The sequence below is a fragment of the Pseudophryne corroboree genome, chromosome 4 (genome assembly GCF_028390025.1).
Source record: "Pseudophryne corroboree isolate aPseCor3 chromosome 4, aPseCor3.hap2, whole genome shotgun sequence".
NCBI classification, from domain to species: domain Eukaryota; kingdom Metazoa; phylum Chordata; class Amphibia; order Anura; family Myobatrachidae; genus Pseudophryne; species Pseudophryne corroboree.
In genome coordinates this window covers 659763551-659781136 of record NC_086447.1, presented here as the reverse complement: position 1 = coordinate 659781136, position 17586 = coordinate 659763551, and the positions used below count along the sequence as shown (strand labels likewise).

Here is a 17586-nt window from a genome sequence, read left to right as displayed (position 1 = left end):
TAGGTCACCCATCATTAATCGTATCTCCAAGGAGCATTGGCATGTAGTCACTACTGATCCTGATTTACAGCTGTCAGATACATCTCTGATGCCTTGCTATTCCAGAGCCAAAAATCTACATAACCATTTGGTTAAATCTGACATTACCTCTACACCTATACAGTCCTCAGTCAAGAATTTTTTAAAGAAAAAACCAGGGTGCTTTAAGTGCTCTTGCACCACCTGTAAATTCTTGATTCAAGGTGATTCTTTTAATCACCCACATTCTGGAAAGAAATACTGCATCCAACATCACCTCACCTGTGACAGTACTTTTGTAATTTATCAGATTATATGTCCCTGTGGTCTCACCTATATAGGGAAAACTAAACGCAAATTTAAAGAAAGGATGGCTGCTCACAGCTGGGAGACAGTCATGCCACGGTCTTGTCAGTGGGCTTAGAATCCTGTTTTCGGGCTGTTGACTGAGAATGGCCTCTAACTCTGTTTCCACAAGTTTGTCCTCCGAAACCTCTACCTCTGGCAAGAAAGGATTGGGACCTAAAGGAAGTAAAAGCCGGACCAGAGTAGCTCCTTCTTACAGCTGCCGTCGTTCAAGGATACGTAGTAGGCAGGACTTGGCCTGTGAAATCCATTTGTCCTATTCTGGACCAGACAAAGTCTCCCTAACAAAAGAGATAGCTTCTACTGCCTTCTTTGAATCCGAATCCACCTGCCAGAATTCATCTGGCAGATACTGCAGAAGCCGAAATGCGGGATACTATCCTGCTAGCATCCTTCGCAGCTTGGCAAAGATAAGTGGCCAACTCACGGATATTGTCCTCAGTCACTGCTCGAATTATCTGTCCAGCCCAAGCTACAATAGCTTTAGTAATCCAGGCGTTCACAAGCGTAGGTCTCTGGGATGCACCTGCTGCCATGAAGATGGATTTAAGTGCCGTATCCAACTTACGAACCAAAGCATCTTTTAGTGTAGTCACATTTGGTATTGTTAAGATTGTTTTTTTTTGACAATCCAGCCAAAGACGCATTCACAATAGGTTGGACCTCCCATTTGGACACAAGACCCCTTCAGGAACAGGATAATTTACTGTAAACTTCATGGGCAATCGGAAGCGCCTATCTGGCTGTTTCCATACTTCTCCCATCTGTTCCTGGAGTGTCTGAGGAATAGGAAATAACGCCGTTTGCGTTTTTTGAGACTCAAACAGATAAAAAACTTCAGGTTCCTTAATCTCTTCTTCCTTGAAGTTAAGGACCTGCTTTACTGCTTCAATAAGGGATTTCAAACCCTTATTATTTTATTTATTAACAGTTTCTTATATAGTGCAGCATATTCTGTTGCTCTTTACAATTAAAACAGTAATAGAACAAAACTGGGTAAAAACAGACAGAGAGGTAGGAAGGCCCTGCTCGCAAGCTTACAATCTATAGGGAAATAGGCATTGATACACAAGGATAGATGCTACCTATTGCATAATGGTCCACCAGATTGCTAGCTTCCTAATGGGTTGTATAATATGATCACCCAGCAATTTTGGCAAAGGGTCAGGAGGGTGTGAGAGTAAAGAAAGACAAAATATGTGAGGTTATGTGTACTGTACAGAGACAATGTAATTAGATAGGGAAGCATTGTAGGTTTATGCAGGTGGGTCTGCAATTTGATAGGCTTGTCTGAAGAGGTGAATGTTCAGGGAACGTTTAAAGGTTTGTTGACTAGAGGTATGTCTTAGTGTGCGTGGGAGGGCATTCCACAGAGTGAGTGAAGCCCAGATAAAGTCCTGTAATTTTGAGTGGGAACAAGCAATACGTGTGGATAAGAAATGCAGATCTTGTGCAGAGCGAAGAGGTCGGTTAGGAAGATCTATTGAGATGAGTGAAGAGATGTATTTTGGTGCAGTTTGGTTAATAGCCTTGTATGTAAGTAAAAGTATTTTTTATTTAATACGGTAGAATACCGGTAACCAATGGAGGGACTGACAAAGCGGATCTGCAGATGATGAACTTCACTTCACCTTGAAAAAGACCCGCAGCATCGCGGGTGGAAACGCGTTGGTATCTAAGGGACAGACCGGATTCCAAAGCTGCTGTTGCTAAAGGACCAGGAAAGCTGAATTGATTGCCAAAACACCAGTTCCAGTGGCCTTTTCCGGAGAGACGCTTGGTGACTGTATTACAAACTGCTATTTTGAGAGCTGACAAAAACCAGTTCTCACTATTTGCTGGTAATTATTCTGGCTTCCCGCCTGCAGCGGAACCTTTGGATAGTTTTCTACTGTGAATTGTGTTTATGTCTAATGTGTGTTAGTGTTTTATCATTAAATTGTGATTGTACTACACATGTTATGATTTCTTTTTTACATATTCTCCTGTATTTGTGAGATATTGAAAAGTGAAGAAGAATCCTAAGTGTGTTCTGGATCTCCTCTACTGAATAAGGGATGTATTACTCCTTTTAATTTTTATTTATATATTGATGTTGAGCGCCTCAGGGAATACTTTCTCTACCACCCAATTTTTTCTACTGCAGATGATGAACGTCTAGCGAGGAAAATTAGCCTCGCAGCTGCATTCAAAATGGATTGTAATGGTGAGAGCCTATGTTTGGGAAGACCAGTCAGGGGACTAAAAGGTTAAACCCTTAACCTCCGAATCATACTCCTGAGGAGTAATCTCAAATACATCCTCAATCGACTCCCTCTCATCCTCATCTACCAAGAGGCCCTCTTCCTCCTCTTCTTGTAGAACAGGAAGAGGCCTCTTCACCGATTTGCGCACAGACTTTTCTACCTGCGCAGGTGGTGCAAGTCTAATTAGGAATTCCTCCATAGTCTTAGAAAAACCTGCAGCCCATTTTAAATGTTGCTTGCGAGATTCCGCCATTTCCTTAGAAATATCTGCAAAGGCATTTTCCCCTGTTCCAGATGGACCACTGCCCCGGCCTGTGTGTCCATACTCAAACATACGTCGCACACCCTGGAGCTGCCAACACTTGTGCTCTTTTTCTCGCATTTAGACCACACGTAGCAAATTTTAGTGGTCTTGGTTGGTGCTTCTGACACCATGTTAACTACACACACACTCACGCACCACCCGGTAGTTCTTTCACCCTATTAGAATAGATGGAGAAAGACTGTAGGGATATGGGGAGCAATGAGGGAAGATTCACACAGCTGGTTATTATATTTTTAAGAAAATGAAAAATAAATAAATAAATACAATTTGTACTAGCCAGAGGTTTACACACCCAACACACTGACTTGTAACTCCACCTCCTCCCTTTGTTACACTGCCCGCTCTCACAGCGCACACTAAAAGTGAACTAAAATGGCTGCCACTGAAATTTTTCAGTCACCTTGCTACCTGTACAACCCTGGCAGCGAGGGCGCCAATCACTCCTGGAGACCTGCTCCATGTCCCGCCGGCTAAACCGCTTGTAAGAGACGCTGAGCGCCTATTTGTTACTAAACCCCCGTTACACTGCCCGCTCCGGGACCACGCTGTACAGTCTGAAGACTGGAGCAACTGCGCCTGCCGCCGCGTCCACCCCCGAATCCCTCCGGAGTAATATGCTGCATGGTCCTGCATGCGCCTCTTATGAGATATACTGTGCCCCGTGGGAGAACTATGCTTTGTGTCCCTGGCGGCTTAATCATAGCGCGTCTTACTACCGCAGGGAAGAGATCCTAATACAACCACTACTCAATGTTCTGATGGTTCTTCTGAGTGAGCAGCCGATCCCTTCCACCGGGATCGGTGTATCACTTGTACTCCAATGAGTACCTTCCTTTTTGGAGGTGGGATTGGGCCACTGAAAGCTGGTATATAAAAGGTCTTTATGGAGCCAGAGCTCCCTGATGCGCTTCCACCTCCTCAACAAAATTTTTCAAACTGGACGAATGGGGGGGGAGGGGGGGGGGGGGGGGAGGCGTGAAGGGGGAGGAGCCAGCTGTGCACTTTTGTTTTTTTACATTGTGCTAACTCCAGTCTCCATTCTTCACACCCAGATGTCTAATTTCCAGTGTCCCCTAGTGGATGACAGAGAAAGAAAAAAAAAATAATGTCTTGCCTAATTACATATTTATTAATCTAACCAACCCATCTCACCTTCTCACTTACCCTGTATAAGGGACATCTGGAACAGTCAATGTACACTCTTCAGTCAATGTAGGTTAGGTTTATTCTACAACTATCCATATTATCTAGGCTAGAGGTAACGTGTCAGATGTGCAGAGATTCAGAATTCTCCTGTCAAAAACTGCCAAATGCACAGTATGAGAGCATTGGGCAGGTAAAGTTATTATTTCTGAGATAAAGGGTATTTATAGTCCTTACTGCCTCCACCTAAATTGCAAGTTCCCCTGCTGCACGTATAAAGAGGACAGCAGGGTTTTGGAGGCAGTGGGGGACTTTCTTTGAGGTCACACATCATGCAGAAGTCCCTATATTATCTGCCCTTTCTCTCATTAATGATATGTTCTAATAAACTTCCTAAGCAAACATTTGTAGGACAGCAGTACAGGTTGAGTATCCCTTATCCAAAATGCTTGGGACCAGAGGTATTTTGGATATGGGATTTTTCCGTATTTTGGAATAATTGCATACCATAATGAGATATCATGGTGATGGGACCCAAGTCTTAGCACAGAATGTATTTATGTTTCATATACACCTTATACACACAGCCTGAAGGTAATTTTAGCCAATATTTTTTATAACTTTGTGCATTAAACAAATTGTGTGTACATTCACACAATTCATTTATGTTTCTTATACACCTTATACACACAGCCTGAAGGTCCTTTAATACAATATTTTAATAACTTTGTGTATTAAACAAGGTTTGTGTACATTGAGCCATCAAAAAACAAAAGTTTCACTATCTCACTCTCACTCAAAAAAGTCCGTATTTCGGAATATTCCGTATTTCGGATATTTGGATATGGGATACTCAACCTGTATTACATTTGTGATACTAGAACTGAGGTTAGTTGCTGTTCTTTGTAAAAATCACGACATGTCAATACCTGTAAATGAGGAAGAAAATGTACATTACTTTCCAAGGCCACCACTTTGATGCCAGCATCTAGCAACGCCCGGGTAAGAATTCCAGGACCTAAATAGAGAAGAACATTCGTTTACAGACTCCGTAGGTTCAACATTATTTAACTCCTCATTTTCCTCACCCAAGTACAGCTAAAACGATTAGTATAAATTTACAAAGATAACTTTTGTTACGCTTGCTTATATCAAATTTTGTTACAAAGCAGCACATTGTCCCATCACAGAATTATCTGAGGACCAGAGTCATCTAAACAAGGACTAAAAACAAGTGATTAAGGGGTTATGAAACTGGTGACAGAGCTGGCAGTTAAGCTTTTGCCTCCCAAATATCTGCACTGTAAATTCTGCATATTGGAGGGAAAAAACAAAAGTAATAAGTTTTCAGACGTCAAAAAAAAAAAATAAAAAAAAAAATAACAAAAAAAAAAAATGAATAATATTAATAATAAATAATAATAATACATTGGTGTAAAATTCAGGGATTTATGAAACAGGCTAAAACCACCCAAAAGTGGAAGAATAGCTTACACGGTAGTATAAAAGTACCAGGAACATGAATGGGTATATTGTGTGGAAAAAAACATCTGGGAAAGGGATAGAAAGGCCGGTATTCTATTAGCTGCGGTAATTTACTGTGGCTAATTATCGCACCTGAGGCTATACAGGGTGATTCAAAAGTCGCAGTACACCCTTTTGTTTCAAAACTGTGTAGGAAATGGGAAAACTGAAAACTCCAGTAAGGTAAGGGTGAGGGGGGCTATCTTTTAGGGTACGTACCAAACAAGGGCGCCGTCTTGAAATCAGCTAACTTGAGTCTAAGTCAGTTTTTTCAAATGGAAAGGGGATTGCGTAACATGTAACATGTCAAACAACATCTGCATTTGCTGAAAAGTTTATTGCGGCAAACAGATTTGAAATAGCAGTTATGGTTCAAAAGTTACAACACTTTTTGTTGCAGGTAACTGAAGATGGCATTGACAAAAGAGAAGAGAATTGAGGTCATTTTGATGTCTGGAGAACGAAATTTCCATGTCATAGCTGCAGATTTTAATAACTGGCACCCAGAGAGACCTCCAATTTCATATAACACTGTCAGGTGGCTAATTTCCAAATTCCGAGAAACTGGGACTGTGGCTGACAAGTCACGAAGTGGTCGCCTAAAAAACGCTACTGACGAGACAACCTCAACAATGGTTTTGGCATCCTTAGTGAAGAGCCCACAACGCCAACACATTAAATGACTGTCCTTTATGGAGAACAGTTCAGCCTATAATTCCAACAAAAAAAGTGTTGTAACTTTTGAACCATAACTGCTATTTCAAAGATAAATAATAATGTATCCAATATATGCATTTTTATGTTCAGTATATAAAATGACAAATAGTAAGAAAATGTCAGTGAATGAATACCTGGGTTGCACTCCATAACAATTGGAGCAGTTCTGTTATCTCCCCATTGTTGTAAGCATTTGGAAACCGTATTTACAAGACCAGGGTCCGTTATAAAGGGCTTTAAGGGCCTACAAGATGCTGCCTTCTTCATTTCACCACTGTTGTCTGTTGCCCACTGCTTGTCACCAGCCACAGCAGACATGCTGCTGCTTTTACAACATGACATTACGACACTGTGACTTAGCCTGGGATGGAAGAGCAGTGGCACTCCAGTCTGTGGCCCACAACGCAGCATGCACATCCCCATGTGAGCTCCCCTAATTGAGGACATTTTGAAGACTGATGACTCCCCACAAAGGATGATAATCACTGCCTGTAAACGAGAAAAATATAATTTGGCTTATTAAGCGGTCTCACGAAGCACAATTTTATTAATAGAGATTAGTCTGTCAGTGTATCTATTAACAAAACTGAATTATTTAACATGCAATATACGTAATCGGCTAAAAATAGGATGAGTATAAAATCTTTTTCTGATGCTATTGCTTGTAAACGGCAAGTTCCAGTGTTATCACTTCAATACGAGAGATGTGTATAAGGAATATTCCACCTCCTACTGCATGTTTACTGTTAAATTTGTGAACAAGCCTTCAGTACGAGCAACTTTGTAAAAGGTACCGTAGCCCGTTAGCAGCGCAACTGTGACAACTGCGCAAATATCTGCATTGCATACATCTCTAAATAAGGCCTATTATACAGGAGTCTATAACTTCATCAAAAACCCTCAATATGATCCCCATATAGAGTAACCCAGCATTACCTCAGTCACCAGTATGTAAGCATTTGAGAAATGGACACATCACAATAAAAAATTTTAGCGATCTTCCTCCCCTCCACAACTTCCAGCGACAAGACCAATTGAAAACACTATTTAACAAATTCATTGGAGCACATTTCTCATTAAATATATGCAAGTGTTTTCCGGGGTGGGATGCATGAAAATCACAGCAGATAGCTCAGGTTTCCGACAGCAGCAACAACAACCCCTTTAGGTTTCTACAGAGGATGTGATGCAGCCAGATTTACCAAGCTACAGAAGGCAAAGCATTCTCAAGCTTAGCCACCACAGCTAACGCCATCTGAAAATGGTGTTAGCCTGTTGTAGCCTATGGGGTACAGACTGCAAAAGTAACCAGCAGAGGGTACCCCCTGATCCCTCCCGGCAATGGCCGTCACACATGCATAGTCAGCGGACCGTGCAAGAGTCCCACAACCACTCAGAACACATTGCAGGGATGGGCTCCCTTCATGTGTAGATTGTTACATCTGATCTGGGTGCGATATTAGCTCCTAGTATGTGATTATTGAGAAGTATACCTCTTATTCATTCTGTAAAGGAGTCACACAAAATCAAGTGTGACGAAAACATAGTGGAGATCTTGGAGCCAAAGTAATTGACTAGAATTGAATAAAATGCAAACAAAACAGAAAAAGTAAATTTGTGTTGTCGAAGTCAAAAATATTACATAAAAAGAACATACAAACTACACACATTATGAGTCGCTATACTTGCAAATACGCGCAGCGAGCACAGCAATATATGGTAACACACGCATTTACACGGACATGCCACAGAGATGGATTCGACACTTATTTCATACAGTACATAACTATTATAATATGAAGCACCAGACATCATGATGATTTAAAATTATATATAATGAAGTAATGTCATGTAGGTGTATTATTTGAATGAAACCAGATACACCTGTCATATTTGGTATTTAAGCAACCAGATTAATGTGTAGATTCATTTGATACTTGTTATAAAGTTGTAGGACATTGCAACAAATAATTATGATTAAATGTATAAAAGCTAAAATCACTTTTCTTAGAATAATAGATATTCCAAACAGGCAGTGGACAGGAAGGTCAGGCCAGCCCCTTTGGACGTCCCCAAGGCTGAACCTGTTTAGCATATACAAAGGGACTAGTGACTCAATCTCTGGAGGAGCTGGATAATAAGAGGTAGTGTGCCTGTGTGCTGTGGGGGACTCTGGACTGGGTCTGCACTGGGTCTGGTGGCCCTCTGGCACAAGTTTGGCTGTGCTCCCACTCTGGGGCCTCTGTTAAGGGATCTGGGCATTAACCTTCTCTGTGGAGCTTTAGAATTTCACTCAGCAGTATCTTCTTCTACTACAACTGCCCCATCTTGTGGCCACTGGGAGTAACTGCATGCACTTCTCCCACAGTATACTCGATACATAATACATATTATACTGCAGTCTACATAGGAACGCAGCTTTCCCAGCACCTGCCGTGAATATCAGATGCGTTGTCCCCATGGTAGAATGACCACGCTATTATGATGTGACTGCTCTGAGATAATTCTGCCTCCACCCGACTGCTCCTTTGACACGATATGACAATTCAACCTTCCAGTGGATCCTTCTATGATTGATATTACTGGTGTTCTTTAAACCTTCTCCTCAAGCCGCTAAATCAAGAGAGGTACGGAGTGGCCCCTCTAGGTCTGTTGTCCCTGTGTCCTTGTCGCCTAGAGATGCGTCTGCCCCTACCACTGTTACCACACACACCAGCTCTATCGAGGATAGTGACTCGCTTACAGTGGGCGCTATGAAGCATCTCCTAACGCAATTTGAGGATGAAGTTGCGGCTGAATTTAGAGCGACTATGAAGGAATGCCAGAGATCTATTGATGAGATTGGTGGCCGCACTGATCACCTAGAAACGAAAATGGGTGAAGTGGTGTTGTCGCATAATGACCTGACCTCCTCCCATGAACTGCTTCAAAACGAGGTCACAACACTCAGGGACAAGCTTTCTGAACTAGAGGACAGATCGAGACGTAACAATATAAAGTTGCGAGGTGTCCCGGAGGCTGTCGCCAATAGTGCTTTAAACGATTTTGCAGTTGACCTCTTTAGCAAACTCCTTCCCTCATACCGCTCGGCGGACTTTCTGATTGACCGCATCCATAGGCTCCCAAAAGCCAGTAACGCTCCTGATGGGGTCCCCCAGGACGTCCTTATGAAGGTACATTATTTCCACGTGAAGGAGGCAATTCTGAAAACTGCTAGACCCTCGGATACTGCTTCGGAGGCTTTGGGCTCACTTCAGATATTCGGAGACCTGTCCCCTGCTACCCTAGCGAAAAGGTGCTCTCTCTACCCCATCACGTCGGTGTTACACAAAGAGAACATTCTATATAGATGGGGATTTCCTAGTTGCTTATTTCTCGAGTAGGTTCTACTGTCGTTATAACAAACGTCGAGGAGGGTAAAAAGATCCTGCGTCATGGAACTCTGCAAGCTCATCTACACACACCTCTCCCGAACGAGGCCTTCAGCGGGACTGGGCCTCGTCGGCTGCTGAGCTTTGAGGATCGTCTGTTCTACTATACTTGCATTGTTTTTATATCTTTCTAATCGTTTTGTTATGTCATGTTTCCTGTTTTACACCAGGGGATAAATTTACTAAATAGAGGTGAATACCTGCGCTGGCTGTACAAATATTAATTATAATTAATAATAATTAATAATTAAAGGGATGGTTTGTTCAGTGTAAAAAGTAACAATTTATTCATAAATCACATATAGAGAAATCTAAAAGAATAAGGAATTCCTATTACCACAAGGTGGCGATAAAACTTAAAAAGTCTTTCTCAGAATAAGACTTGGTGGATTTCACGTTCTCCTGCATAAATGATTTTCATTCCTGAAGGCTAGGGCAACCTCCCCTTGTGCATTCACTGTGTTGAGTAAATAGTTACCAGATCCCCACGTTGTTAGATATCAGCATAGGAACGAGTCCATTTGTAGCTGTGGCGGTGGGTCCGACCAGTTTGTTTAAAGGTCCAGTGATGGGAGAGAAGTCCAAAATTTGCCAGAGGATAGATGAAGTTGTGCAGGCCAGTTAGGAGAGTGAAGTCCAGTCATATGAAACAGGCTCAACGCGTTTCACTGGTATAATCCAGCTTCCTCAGGAGCATCCTCCTACCTGCTGCTGTTGGTTGCGCACCTGCATTTTTATTTACGGATAAATTTACTAAGATTGGAGTTCTATTTAAGATGGGATGTTGCCCATAGCAACCAATCAGATTCTACTTCTCATTTATCTAGCACCTTCTAGAAGATAATACCTGGAATCTGATTGGTTGCTATGGGCAACATCCCATCTTAAATAGAACTCCCATCTTAGTAAATTTACCCCCAGTTCCTTGGCGGTTGCTTATTACGGGTTTTAATGTAAGGCCGATTTGAATGTTGTTAAACTGTTTTCAGGTGATGCCTCGACACAGATGGTTTACTGTTTGTTGTCTGCCTCTGTTGCCCCGTTTGCAGCCCACGTCTCTTTGGTAGGAGAGTCTATGATCCTGACAAAATCGCGAAAGTCTTTGCATCTTATTATGACAAACTATATAACTTGAAGGAGGATTCCTCCACTTTTCAACCTTCAGGCACGGATGTTCAGAATTTTCTGGGCAAATTTCCCCTCCCTTCACTGTCTCCGGAGTATTGTAGCTCTCTTAGTGCGCCTTGGACTTTAGCGGAAGTCGAAAAGGCTATTGACTCCCTTCCAGCAGATAAGGCCCCGGGTCCCGACGGTTATCCTTCTGGTTTCTATAAATCTTTTAAGGAGAGTTTGGCCCCGGTGCTCTTATCAGTGTTTTATGAAACCCCAGAAGTTGGACGCTTCCCCAAGGAAATGCTGGAAGCTCGAATCATCACCATCCCCAAACCGGGAAAAACCCCCACCTCAGTCCAAAATTTTAGACCAATTGCTCTATTAAATACGGATTTAAAACTTTATGCCAAATTAATTGCCAACTGTATCAGTCCCCTCCTCCCCTCTCTTATCAACCCTGATCAAGTGGGCTTCGTCTTAAACAGACAGGCCCCAGATAATACACGAAGGGTGATTAATGTCATTGAACATTCTGCCTGTAGAAAAGAACCCCTTCTAATTCTGTCTCTGGATGCCGAAAAGGCGTTCGATAGGTTGAACTGGGACTTTATGAGATTAACTCTGGACAAATTTGGCTTCTCTGGAAGGATCTTAGACTCTATCCTGGCTCTCTATTCCACACCCTGTGCGAGGGTCTTTGTTAATGGATGTCTTTCTTCACCCTTTAATATCTCTAATGGCACTCATCAGGGCTGCCCGTTATCTCCTTGTTACGTTCCTGATGCTCAGAACTAGAGAGATGTTGCGTAGTGAGTCCAGAGCACCAGGACGTGACGCTGAAATAAGGGGTGCTACGGGAATAGCCCCTAGCACCCTACCTCCATTGTTTTACCCGTGTGGTCAGTTCACGCCTGAGTTACTATGGTTTCTTGGGCCCACGGCAGACGTGTTTGAAGGGCGGGATGCCCCCAGGTCTTAGAGTGAGACAAGGCGTGAACAGAGACAGGATAATAACAAGGGGACCTCTAACTAAAGCAAACAGAAAGCTAGGGGTTACTAACTGCCCTAAAACTAAATATATGTGCGGCACGCCGCCAAAAGGAAAAGAACAACAAAAGATACCACTGTCCACTCCCTCACACGGCACCGCCGAGTTCCGGGGGAGGACAGTGAAAAGCGGAAACCTCCGCAAAAACCACCAATACAAAATTAACACAAGGACTAAGCGGCCTAGGCCGCAACACGCGGCAGAAGCCGCTACGCACGAAACCGGGAGAGAACCCCAACAAGCGAGAACCCCCAGATGACTGCAACAGGTTCACTTGGACAGGAAGGATTCCCAGGACCGGCTTCAGAACTCCAGAACTCAGGAGCACAGGGAGCAGGATCGACCAGATACAGCTGACCAGGAACAGACGTTGCAAGGCAGGAACAGCATACAGGAAGCTATCACCGGCGAGGCTGCAGTGTGCTGGCTCCCATAAAAAGACCCTGCTGGCCAATGACAGGAGGGCCAGCAAGACCAGCCCCCAAACCTTAATTACTAGTTGCCGTGCAGCTGCCCTGCTGCACGAGCAACTAATCAATCCTATCTGGCAACGGGGAACGCGGTCCGCCAATGGCATCCTAGCGTTGCCAGGGACCCGGCGGCTACAGTACGCACGGCGTCCTGGCGTTGCTAGGCGCCGGTCGGGCAGGGAGGAAGGTGCGGCGGCCGTGAGCGTCGCTCGGAAGCAGACCGAGCGGCGCCGCGGACCGCGGCACCTAACACTACTATTATTTTTGCGTTGGCGATAGAACCCTTGGCTGCTTGCATTAGATCCGGGACTCGATTAGGGGTTCATATAATAGGGGGCATTTCCCACAAAATCAGTTTATTTGCGGACGATATTTTATTATGTCTTTCTGATCCTGAGACTTCCTTGCCAGTTCTTCATGCCGTTCAAGACTATTCGGATGTTTCCCTTTATAAATTAAATACTAATAAAACTGAGGCCCCCCCTACTCAATATATCTCCGACTGTAGTCTCTAGGTTGAAGGAATCGTACAAATATGCCTGGAAGTCCTGCTACTTGAGATATCTAGGGATTAATTTATCCAGTGAAGATAATTTAATTTAATGTAATTATGCCCCATTATTAAAAGCCTTTACGGAGCTGACTGGGGAGTGGATGCTGCAGGAGATGTCTTGGCTGGGTAGGATTGCCGTTGCCAAGATGGTCTTATTGCCAAAATTAATGTATCTGTTTCGCGCCATACCAAGACCCCTTCCTAAACTCTTCTATAATAAATTTAACCAGGTCCTGATTAGATACGTGTGGGGAGGCTCTAGGCCGAAAATTGCTAAAAAGATTCTTATTCTGCCCAAACAATCCGGTGGGGTAGCTTTCTCAGACATAGAAAAGTACCATGCTGCTTGTCTGTTAAGTCAGTCTAGAGACTGGTTTGACACTTCGAGCCAGAAACCTTGGGTTATTCTGGAAGCTTCTTATTTGAACACTGTTACTCTTCCTGATTTGTTTTGGTTGCCACCTTCTGCTGCCCAAAGCTGGTCCGGATCTTGCAAGTCTATTAAAACGACCCTAGATTCATGGCATAAACTAGTGTCTTCTTCGGAAGAGATTGTATTACCGTCCCTCTGTCTGTCGTTATCCGCTCTTATGTCATTGATTCCTAATATTTCCCTAGTAGATTCGGAAGGGCCTCTCCACTGTGGGCGATTTTTTTATAGTTGACGTCTTGATGTCCTTTTCTCAAATACAAGAGAGATTTTGGATTCGGACCCAAGACTTTTTCAAATATTTGCAGGTGAGAAGTTGGTTACGCTCACTTGCTCCGCATCTTCACAAACCTTCTTTTCCAGCTTACATTAAAAGCCGACTGGAGACGCCCTCACATAAATATGGGATTACGTGGTGGTATCAATTTCAATTAGCTGACAGCACAAAGTCTAAATTCAAAGCTCAGATTCTATGGGAAAGAGATTTGAATAGATCCTTTACTGATGCAGAATGGGACAGTATATTTAGGTCTTGTTTTAAAGTCTCCAAATGTATTAACCACTCCGAAATGTTCTATAAGCTTATACAGAGGGCCTACTTCACCCCTGAAAGACAAAATAGAATCTGGACTTCACAATCTAAATTATGTTGGAGGAAATGTGGCTCAACGGGGGATATCTTTCATATCTTCTGGGCGTGCCCACTTATACAACCACTTTGGAGAGAGGTTTTCAGTATGGTTAGCATGATTTTAGGATTCACCATTCCCCAGGACCCAGCTTTAGCATTATTTCATTTGTTCGTAGACCACCTCTCTATAGGTGATCGTTACGTCTTGGGGCATATTCTGATACCTACTTAAGCTGCTATAGCCCAATTGTGGAAATCTGAGAATCTCCCTTCTCTAGCGTTTATTCAAAATAAGATTCACAAACATTTTATTTTTGAAACAGCGGAAGCTAAATACTCTCTCAGCTAATTCTATTCACCCGAAATGGTTAGGTTGGTCCGACTATAGGGGGAGAGAAGGTAGGCTAATTGTCTATAGCTCTCCAATTGATTTATCTGTGCTTCACCCCACCTAGATTGACCTCTTTAAGAATGTTGTGTTATCAGACAATTTCTTTAAAAAATATATTTTTCTTTTTGTTGGTTTGTGCTAAGCCTCTTTTTTGTGTTTTTTTTCCTCTTCTTCTTGATTCTGAACGCCCAATGTAACCAATTGTATATTCATCCAACTGTGCGTTAAAAAGTGCTTTGATTATGGTAACCAGTCCGGACTACCCCTATGTTCCCCTTTACTCTTTTTTCTGTTCCCCATTTCTGTGTGAAACATTTTCAATAAAAATCTAATGTTTAAAAAAAAAAAAAAGAGACTAGTGACTCATCATGAATGAGTAAGTCCCCTCCCCAAAAAAACTAGATAACACATTGCTGATCACACAGGTCAGTTCCTGTTCTGTCTCTGACGATGATGGAGTTCCAGCATGATTTTACAGAGAGAGAGAGAGAGAGAGAGAGAGAGAGAGAGAGAGAGAGAGAGAGAGAGAGAGAGAGAGAGAGAGAGAGAGAGAGAGAGAGAGAGAGAGATATGGAGAGACTTTTATACGAGAAAGATATGGTGATGTATTTGCTGTAACTGTATGTTTTAACTGCTTACTGTGCGAGTGTAACCATGTAACTATAGGTATACTGTACATTGTAATATATATTGAATCCATATCCTTTTAATAACAAATATATACATCAATGAGCTTTGGAACTCAGATAATGTGTGGGTGTATTGTTTTCTCTTATGGGATGCAGTGTTTTGCGATGTACAGCACACTTTTATCGTATATGGTAATAAGATGCGCCTGGCGTCTGCAATATATATTAGAGTGGGCATGTTAAATATTTGTGAGAAAGCAATTTGACATTTACAGATGAGGGCTCTTACGGGATATCAGGGTCTTAATGATGCACTGTACATTACAAACGCGGCTGTAATCGACCGGCTCCGATGGACGCATCGCGACGCTGATGAAAATAACATCCACGTGTATTGTTGTGATATCAGTAAGCCAATGATATGAAATTTCAAGGGACAATGCGTTTCTCATAATATTTAAGATGCTAAAATGTATTTTTATTGTTGCAAAACAAAGTTCAAATAAGTCATATTGTGTTTGATTCAGATTGGATTGTTTATCTATTAAGTAGGGTTAAAAGTACATTTAAAAGTTGCTGCATAGCCTTGATATATATATTTTTTTTAAACTCAGGCCTAAAATAACTTCAGGTGCTTGTATAATGTGTGATTTCTTTGTGACAAAGGAAGCCGCATGGTCTGTCCTCCATTTTGGACTAACCACATGGCCTGTCCTCCATTTTGTGTAAACCTCATGGATGTGGAAGGGGGAGGAGCAGTGGCCATTTTAGAAAGGTCATTTTCTAAATAGCTGATTTTCAGTCTGCTCAGAAAAATCAGTTTCCTTGGTCACATCAAACACCATTTATGAGTTACCAATGCATTTATTTAACCCATGCCATAGTCAATTACAAATAGTTTTAATTGGGCCTAGTGAGAGTAAATGGTGAGATAAATGCTTGGCAAAAAAAAAAAAAAATTGCACACAGAAAAAAGGAAAGAAAGGGTTTGTTTTTTTTTTTTCTCTTTTTCCTTCCAAGACTTGTAGAATCTGCTTGCTATAGGATAGCCATTGAAATGCAAATTAACCTGTGTAACTGCTTTTTTTTTAGCAGTGGAAAAGCACATAGCTTTGATATGCAAATAAGAGGTAAGGTGTCTCATAGGAGACCAGTGAATGGTACATATATATATTATTATAATTATGTGTATATTTATATCAGTGTATGTTCTGCAAGATAGCTATCCAATCTGAATCATATCATTTAAATTATTGATTATTGCTAGAGTCATTATAGATCTGGGTGAAATAGGATATATTTGTTGCTATATAGGTAAATTTGAAATAACAGTATTTTAAGGAAGTGTAAAGACACAAACGCAGGTCTGCATAAAAGTTTATACAGAACAAGTTGTGTCTAGTGGGCAATAGTAATTAGTATTGTTCACATTTATAGAGCTGTGTGATTTGTTTTATTGTGGACGCAGGGTTTTGTACATGTGTCTCGGACAAAGTACAGGACTGCGCATGCAGCGTAAGAGACACGCACGGTCGCGTGTTTACGCAAAGTGCGTAAGAATGCGGGCGCTAAGTACAAATTACACAATAGTGTCGTTTAGTTCAAAGGTGGGATAGTAGACATTGAATACAATAGCACAAAACTACCCGGTTTCTAAAGCAGATTAGTATAAAACTTTTGTTTAAACTGTATTGCCTCTGGGGTAAAGCTAGAGAGAAAAAAAAGGAGGAAAAAAAAAAAAAAAAAACCTGGCAAGTTGTTTATGCTTAGCTGCTGAAACATCTCAAATATATAACTATTTACACGATTACAGCGCCGGGTTATCACAAACGGTCTCCGTTTTGTGATCTCTTTCTTTTCTGGGGTAAAGCTGCCTATCTGAATGAATTTAAATTTTCTGTACAGAAAAAACCCAAAGTGTATTTGAGTGAGCGAACGTAGGAGTGAGTGGATTTGAACCCAGGGAATTCGGGATCCCGTAGTGTGGTACATCAAGTAAGTGGAGGCTTGGTGGCGTGAGGCGGCTGACTCGCGTTAATATAGATTGAAATACGCAAATCGTGAGGAGATTTGCAGAGGAACGTAATAGGGAATTGTGCATTGTTTAGTATGGAAGTAAAAAGGTTTTTTGTTACGCTCCGAGCTGAGGGTCACAGTTTGTACATTGACCCATGGTTGTACGGCAAATAGGTAACAAGTACCTATATGCTGTGCGATTGGACCGCGCGTTTGTGGGTGCGATACATAGTGCAACTTTATACCCCTTTTAAGAGCTTTTGCGTAAAAATCGCGGTATCATTAGCGCTGTATAGAGCATACGCAAGCGTGATGTGTGTATAAAAAGTATATAGGGAATTTTCGCTGGTCTCTCTCAGAAAAATCTCCAGCGGCAGATATTTACTGGAAAAGGTAAGTCACTCCTAACTCTTCCAGTAAATAGAAACCGATAGGGCCTCACTGGGTACGCGGTGTTCACTATTGGAGTGAGTCGTGGTACTCAGCGGAGAAGGAGCGAGTGAAAGCGCTAGGTGTCTTTCACCGTCCATTTGCG

At 42.1% G+C, this 17586-nt stretch overlaps 1 protein-coding gene across 1 annotated transcript in view; it reads right to left on the bottom strand.

Moving 5' to 3' along the window:
* The window catches only part of TFB2M (transcription factor B2, mitochondrial), a 68545-nt gene that overhangs the window by 36719 nt on the left and 14240 nt on the right, over window positions 1-17586 (bottom strand). Inside the window, exons 2-3 of the mRNA XM_063917804.1 lie at window positions 6474-6828; window positions 5028-5116 (exon numbers count right to left, since the gene is read on the bottom strand). Of these exons, the coding sequence (XP_063773874.1) occupies window positions 5028-5116; window positions 6474-6786 (402 nt within the window). The 5' untranslated portion in view covers window positions 6787-6828. The remainder of the gene's footprint in view (window positions 1-5027; window positions 5117-6473; window positions 6829-17586) is intronic.